General features: G+C 38.7%; 1 protein-coding gene across 2 annotated transcripts in view; it reads left to right on the forward strand.

Moving 5' to 3' along the window:
* Positions 1 to 6,871, forward strand: part of syt9a (synaptotagmin IXa) — a 72,347-nt gene extending 65,476 nt beyond the window's left edge. For both annotated transcript variants that reach the window (XM_063004473.1, XM_063004472.1), the window contains exons 5-7: positions 25 to 196; positions 1,764 to 1,893; positions 5,984 to 6,871. In XM_063004473.1, coding sequence (XP_062860543.1) covers positions 25 to 196; positions 1,764 to 1,893; positions 5,984 to 6,052 — 371 coding nt within the window. In that variant the 3' untranslated portion in view covers positions 6,053 to 6,871. The remainder of the gene's footprint in view (positions 1 to 24; positions 197 to 1,763; positions 1,894 to 5,983) is intronic.
* Positions 6,872 to 7,538: the final 667 nt, after the last annotated feature.

Here is a 7,538-nt window from a genome sequence, read left to right on the forward strand (position 1 = left end):
TAATTTATCACCTTTATTTTCCAGACCCGTACGTAAAGGTTTCCCTGATGTGTGAAGGCCGTAGATTAAAGAAGAGGAAGACTTCTACCAAGAGGAATACCCTGAACCCTGTTTATAATGAGGCTATAGTGTTTGATGTACCACCGGAGAACATAGATCAAATTAGTCTTTTGATAGCTGTTATGGATTATGATCGGTGAGTCACAGCCCATCATTGGGTACAATACATCTCACTAATACACTAGAGTCCCAAAGCTGGAGTCTGCTACCTAGTGCACTATTTATTAAACATTTAAACAATTAAATTTTTACTCACCTGATTTGTTTAATAATTAACTATTCATAACTGAGACAAACCCATGATAAAAAAACGTCATGTGTGCTTCGGTCATGGTGTTGATTTTATTGTCTCCTGTATGTTCTTTATCATCACTACTGCTTCTAGGCAAAAATAACAAACTATTTTTGAAGTCTGTTAGTGAAGATAAACTTGTTTGAGAAACATAATACAGCACTGCTGATAAAATAAAAATTGTTCTTGGTAGTAGACTCAGACTTGTAGGCTCCACACTGTTCTTGATAGCACAGCATGGTCAGATCATATAACTGTTTATAAAGCTTTTCCCTGTATGAATAATGATTACAAAAACTTAGTCCCCATACAGGTCCCATAAAAATGTGGTAAACATTGACTTCAAATGTACAAAATATGTACCTAATTAATTGGCATTTTTTAAAAATGTTTGTGACTTATAATAGAAAAGAACAGAATGCCTTTATTTGTCATATGTACAGTACAACAAAATTCTTTTTTCATGTATATCAGCTCATTTGGAAGCTGGGGTCAGAGCTCAGGGTCAGTCATTGTACGGTGCCCCTGGAGCAGAGAGGGTTAAAAGCCTCAGTGGCTGAATGGCAGAGCTGGGATTTAAACTCTCAGCCATTCGGTATATAGCCCAAAGCTATACCCACTAAGCTACCACCGTCCCAGTACCACTGTCACAGTTCTTTGTTCCTTTCATCAGGTCATCTTGTAAGTCCTGCAGTGACACAGGGATGACATGCACAGTTATATAGAAAGAAAACAAGTGCAATTAGGTCCACTCCGTTCCTTGTTCGGTTCTTAAAACCAGGCCGCACTCAGTCTAGATCCAGATTCATATTACATGTTACTAAAACATGTCCCCCACCCCCCAAAAAAACCTGGTGTTTATATAGTGGAAACAATTGCATAACAACATAAGGGCTCCAGTTAATAGGAGGGTACTTAAATACTACTAAATAAAATAAAATAAAATAAACAATTAATATATGCCAAGTAAATGGCCAAAAGTATGTGGACACCTGACAGTGATCTTGTTGGACATTCTACTTCAAGTATGCCTCAGTGAAAGTCATCACTTTTTAGGAGGGCTTTCCTTAAGTTTTTAGTGTGTCTGTGGAAATGTGTGCACATTCAGTCAACAGCATTTGTAAGGCATTGATGGTGAGACGTTAATGCCTGGCTTTCAGTTGATGTTCCATTTTAACCTTAAAGGTCAAAGCTCTGTGCAGGCCAAGCTTGTCAAGCCATTTCTTTATGTACCTTGCTTTGTACACAGGGACACATGACTGTTAGCAAAGAATGTGACTCAAACATCTAATCTCAAGAATTAGTAAGGGTGTCCACATATATTTGGCCATATATGTAAAATTTCTTCCCATTAAAAAGGAAACCAGATCTTGTGCAGTAAAAAAGTGTTTGTTTCTGGCTTCTTTCACAGTGTAGGTCACAACGAGATCATAGGTGTGTGTCGGGTGGGTAACGAGGCAGAGAGTCTAGGCAGAGACCACTGGAATGAGATGCTTACATACCCTCGAAAACCCATCGCTCGGTGGCACCCACTTATTGAGGTAAGTCAGAAATAGAAATCATTGACTAAAGAATGGACGTCAACTAAAACACAAAAATAAATTTTAAAGTGCCTGTAATGTCAATTGTGACACATGGAATTGCCTTCACGTTATCTTTAAAAGCTCTTTGGTGTATTTCTCAGAAGCGGAACAATTACACAGATATACCAACCCAACTGCACCAAACTAAATGCACCTATCTTAATTGTCCTAATGTAGAAGATTACGCTCCAAATCACCTATGATTGGCTCTTGGCACTTAAATTAAGAAAGAAAAGTAATTAGTCTAAATGCTTTCTTGGACTCTAGGCCAAGTAAAACCTTACAACATCAGGATTTAAACAATCAGTGTCTTAATAATAGAGCGTTTATGTATCATTTTTATTCTTCTGTTTTTTCCGCTTTGTTACACAATTGTGTGCAAACATGTTAGACCACTGTTCCACCTTAGCTTAATAACTTTAAATGCTTTAAACCCTTTGTTCTTCTTTGTGCTATTGTGATCATAGTTTGGACTAGTTTTATATAGAGAACTCATTTGTTATTTGGATGGTTTTGTCTCATGCCATTTGAGTAAAGGTTATTATGCCTGCACAGGGGGACACAATGGCAAAGTGGGTAGCACTGCCGCTTTACAGCAAGAAGGGCTTGGTTTTGAGTCCCCAGTTGGGTGGGAACAGAAAGAGAGTTTGCATGTTCTCTCTGTGTATGTGGGTTTACTCCCAGATGTCCAAAGAGCTACTAAAACTGCCCTAATAAGGGGTGAGTTTGTGAGTAAGTGTTTCTGTTCTGACTGGCAACCTGTTTGGGGTGTTTTCCTGCCTTTTGCTCATTGAATCAGACCCACCAAGACCCTGACCAGGATAAAGCAGTGGTAAAACACAATATCTGAATGAATGTGCTTCTGTGATAATAGTTTGGACTAGTTTTATAAAGATAACTTATTTATTATTTGTCAGTTTTCATCCCATGTCATTTGAGTAAAGGTTATTATGCCTGCACAGGCTCCATTCATCAAATGCAAAACTAATATTAAAAACGCCATCAGCTTCTGTTGGCTGTGTTACTCTTCCCACCCCACCCCCACTCTCTCTCTCTCTCTCTGTCCCTCTTCTGTATGTGATTATAAAGAGAACCTTGTTTGTTCAGACTGGAAGAAAATAAAATAATAATAATAATAATAATAAAAGAATAGACGAAGAGGGTCAAACTAGAAGGAAGGAATAAGAAGTTTAAAGCCATGCTGTGCTCATTTTCATATTACAAGTTAACAATTCTAATGTTATTCTGCACTCCTCAGTCACACCACAGGAGTACATTTAGTAAATGCAAATGCACAGTTAGTTTATATATACTCATTGAACTTAAAAAAAGCCGCTCAGGTGGCGCAGCGGTAAAAACACACGCTGGAACCAGAGCTGGGATCTCGAATACATCGTAAGCTGAGTGGGGTCTCTCTCTCTCTCATGACTAGTGCAATTATGACCTCTGCTGGCTGGTTGATGGCGCCTGCACAGAGATGAGAAAAGAGTGCTCTCAGGGTGTGTCTCTCTGTACACGACGCTGAGCTGCACTACACTCGTCAAAGTGTAGGTGATAAGATGCATACGGCATGCTGCCCACATGTCGGAGGGGGCGTGGGTTGGCTTCGTTCTCCTCAATCAGAGCAAGGATCGGCATTGGTGGAGAGGAAGCATGACGCAATCGGGCAAAAAGGGGAGAAAAGGCATGAACAAAAAACATAAAAAAAAAAGGCAGGCAATCCCAGCATTTAGTGCGGCACAACTTTTCTCACAGAAAGATAAAAAACATGGCGGACGGTGCGGAGAAACGAACGGAGTTATTTTCAAACGTACATAAATTATTATTGATTTTTAATTTGTATAAACTTGCACAAGTGTTTTTATTTGCAATTCGGGCTTATCAGCTAATTTTACCGTTTTCAGTACACAGAGGGTGATGTTAGTTGACATGCTAGCGTGTTGTGCTACCCCATGCCATTGGTTTGAATGGCATGAAGCTAACAGCGTTAGCTTAGCGAAAACTGATGAAATCGCTGAGTAGCGCGACTTATAAGTCAATGACTTATTAGAATCCTCTCTACTTAGGCAGCTGCCTATGTAGGCAGTAAGACAGCAAGGCAGCTCACTAGGTTTTCGAACACACCCATTGTCATGTTGGAGAAGCACAAAAGTACATTAGTATCTTTATCCAGAGTCTATTATTTTCTTACTGCTACTGAACTGGTATTTTGCATGTGTTTAAGAAGGGGAAAACTGCGAAACAAGTTCCATTAAATAGTAGAAAAGTTACCAGTTCCTTTAAATTCATTGGTGTATTAAAAGTTAATCATTTTATTTTGGACACTTCATTTACACTGCTGGAGGAGAGAACAACGTGTTTCTCTCATAACAGATGGTTCTAGAAGCTGATAATACACTGGTGAGAGCGCATTGTGTGCTTGTGCTATGTTCCACTTTCAGATTAAAATATTTCTTCTAACCAGTGATATGAAAGCTCAAGGCATTAAAGCTGGTGTTCATGATACTATTTCAGTGTCTTGTGTTTATAAAAGCTTCTACACCCAGTGGGCATTAATAGTGATATCCAGAGTTTAATTCTGTGTGCAGCAATAGGGAGAAACAAATATTGATCCAGTTTGTTTGTATTTATTACTCCTTCAGTGACTAGAATTCAGTTTTACACATGCAATGTTTTTTTACTTTGTACCCTAAAATGTAAAGAAAAAATATTAGTTTTATAGGATTTACCAAACGTTTCGAACACGGATCTCTACAGTTGTGAGTGATAGTGCAGTGTGATAAACCGCTGCAACATGAGAGTTAATATCCAGATGAATATTTTATTTAGTTTTAGGTAACCTTTATGTACTTTATGTATATATATATATACACCAATCGTAAAATTAGAAACCACCTCCTTGTTTCTACACTCACTGTCCATTTTATCAGCTCCACTTACCATATAGAAGCACTTTGTAGTTCTACAATTACTAACTGTAGTCCATCTGTTTCTCTACATGCTTTGTTAGCCCCCTTTCATGCTGTTCTTCAATGGTCAGGACCCCCACAGAGCAGGTATTATTTAGGTGGTGGATCATTCTCAGCACTGCAGTGACAATGACATGGTGGTGGTGTGTTAGTGTGTGTTGTGCTGGTATGAGTGGATCAGACACAGCAATGCTGCTGGAGTTTTTAAATACCGTGTCCATTCACTGTCCACTCTATTAGACACTCCTACCTAGTTGGTCCACCTTGTAGATGTAAAGTCAGAGACGGTCGCTCATCTATTGCTGCTGTTTGAGTTGGTCATCTTCTAGACCTTCATCACTGGTCACAAGAATCTGCCCACAGGGTGCTGTTGGCTGGATATTTTTGGTTGGTGGACTATTCTCAGTCCGGCAGTGACAGTGAGGTGTTTAAAAACTCCAGTAGCGCTGCTGTGTCTTATCCACTCATACCAGCACAACACACACTAACACACCACCACCATGTCAGTGTCACTGCAGTGCTGAGAATGATCCAACACCAAAATAATACCTACTCTGTGGTGGTCCTGACCATTAAAAAACTGCATGAAAAGGGGCTAACAAAGCATGTGGAGAAACAGATGGACTACAGTCAGTAATTGTAGAACTACAAAGTGCTTCTATATGGTAAGTTGAGCTGGAAAAATGCACAGTGAGTGTAGAAACAAGGAGGTGGTTTTAATGTTATGGCTGATCAGTGTATATATTTATTCATTCATTTGTTTTTGAGATTTGGGTCACATAATACTCCATTACTACTGCAGAACCCCCATATTAATGTCTGAGGGTCTACTTACAGCTCATGCCCTGATTTCTGCACACAGAAAAAAATCTGGCAACCTAGGTGGTGTGAATTAGAAATATTGTGAATGAGCCATCCAAAGAACGTATTTACACCACAGATGTGTAAGATTTCTAGATGTAAAAATAACTGTTTCCACTTACTGTATCTATTATATCTTTTGTCACCAACATTGGATGTGACCCTAGGAGACGCATATGCAAACATATTGGTTCTCACACTGCTCTATTTCTCTACAGTACCAAGGGTCCGGCGGAGGAAGCCAGACTGGCTCGTGCAATTCCCTGAAGACACCTCCATCTCCATAGAGTGATTCCTGCTTTCATGTTGGAACATGAGAGAGCGAATAGCTCTGTCCTGAGACTCGAGAAGCCGGGCAGTTTAGCTTCTCAGCTCCAGATATGAGCTTCTTTCACGAGAGCGGTCCAGAAGTTCCAGTTGGGTCTGAGCCAGGCCTCTGGAAGCCCTTCTTTGCATGGGAAAACTTGATTGTTTCAGCTGCATGTTGAGTGGTCACATACTGTATGGTTGTTTCCGTCAAAAATATGGTGATATGAAAAGCACACTGGGGTTTTTGGTGTTATTTGTTTTCCTGATGTTGTAGTCACCCGTTTAAAATAAATAGCTTTCCAATAATTGAGGACAAAAACCAGCACACAGCTTAGCCAGATTTCCAAGACACTAAATATGAGTAGCTGGTAAAATTTTTGTCCTGCCAACCTTCCACTGAAGTAAAGTTACTCAGCATTGGCTGATATTCTTCCATGTAAACACTGGATGACTGGAATTGGGGGTGAAACTAGTCAACAAGAATATTTGTATGGACGTCTGTAAGCTTAATTTGATTAAATGTCTTATTTTTTAGGAACGGACCAATTTTTAACTGGATATTGTAACTAATGTTATAGTGTTATATGTAGATCTTGAGGTCAAATTGTTTGAAATGATTTATAATTAATTTATTTCTTTATTTTTTTTACCTTTAAAGTGCACAAGTGTGTTTGGGTGAAGTTCTGTCCAAACCATTATCATAAAATAACATTTGAATAATTCTGTCAGACACCGTTGTTTCCATTTCTGGATGATTTACTTTGTGAGTAAAAAAAAAAGAAATTTCATGTTATTAAATGCTTGTTTCTTAAAAAAATTTCCTGAAGTATTTATTTATTAAGGCATTTCTCTTAATCCTGGACAGAGCTGCAATACATCTACAGCCTAACATTTTGAACAGGAGATACTTCTGGACTGCTGGCAGGCTGGTCTAACACCTGCACTGTATTATTATGAAGCCATAACTGTTGTAATGTGCAGAATTTGGCTTAGTATTGCCTTGCTACAACAAACAAGGATGTTCCTTGAAAAGATGTCATATAAATAGCAGCATATGTTACCCCTCAGCATTAATGTTGTCTGTTGACTGAATACTGTCAAAATGACCCACTGGTACTGGCCACTGGCACTAAAACACTGGTTTTTAAATGTTGTTTTACTAATAGTAACAATCTAATTTGGATGGAGAACAATCTAATTTGGATGGAGAACAGGAGGTTGATTATTTATAACAACAATTTGAAAGGTGGACTCACAGCACATTTCCACTTTGCATCAGTCCATCTCAGATGAGCTTGAGCCCAGAGAAGACTGCAGATGTTCTTAATGTTTTTGATATATGGATTACAGTCATAACTTTAGTACATTAGTAATAGGAGATTGCTTTTCTGAAACAATTCTTTGGGTTCTCTGAATCTTTTTAGATAAATATAATGGACTGTTAATCAGTAATAGATCCATGTA

The sequence above is a fragment of the Trichomycterus rosablanca genome, chromosome 11 (assembly GCF_030014385.1).
Source record: "Trichomycterus rosablanca isolate fTriRos1 chromosome 11, fTriRos1.hap1, whole genome shotgun sequence".
Lineage (NCBI taxonomy): Eukaryota > Metazoa > Chordata > Actinopteri > Siluriformes > Trichomycteridae > Trichomycterus > Trichomycterus rosablanca.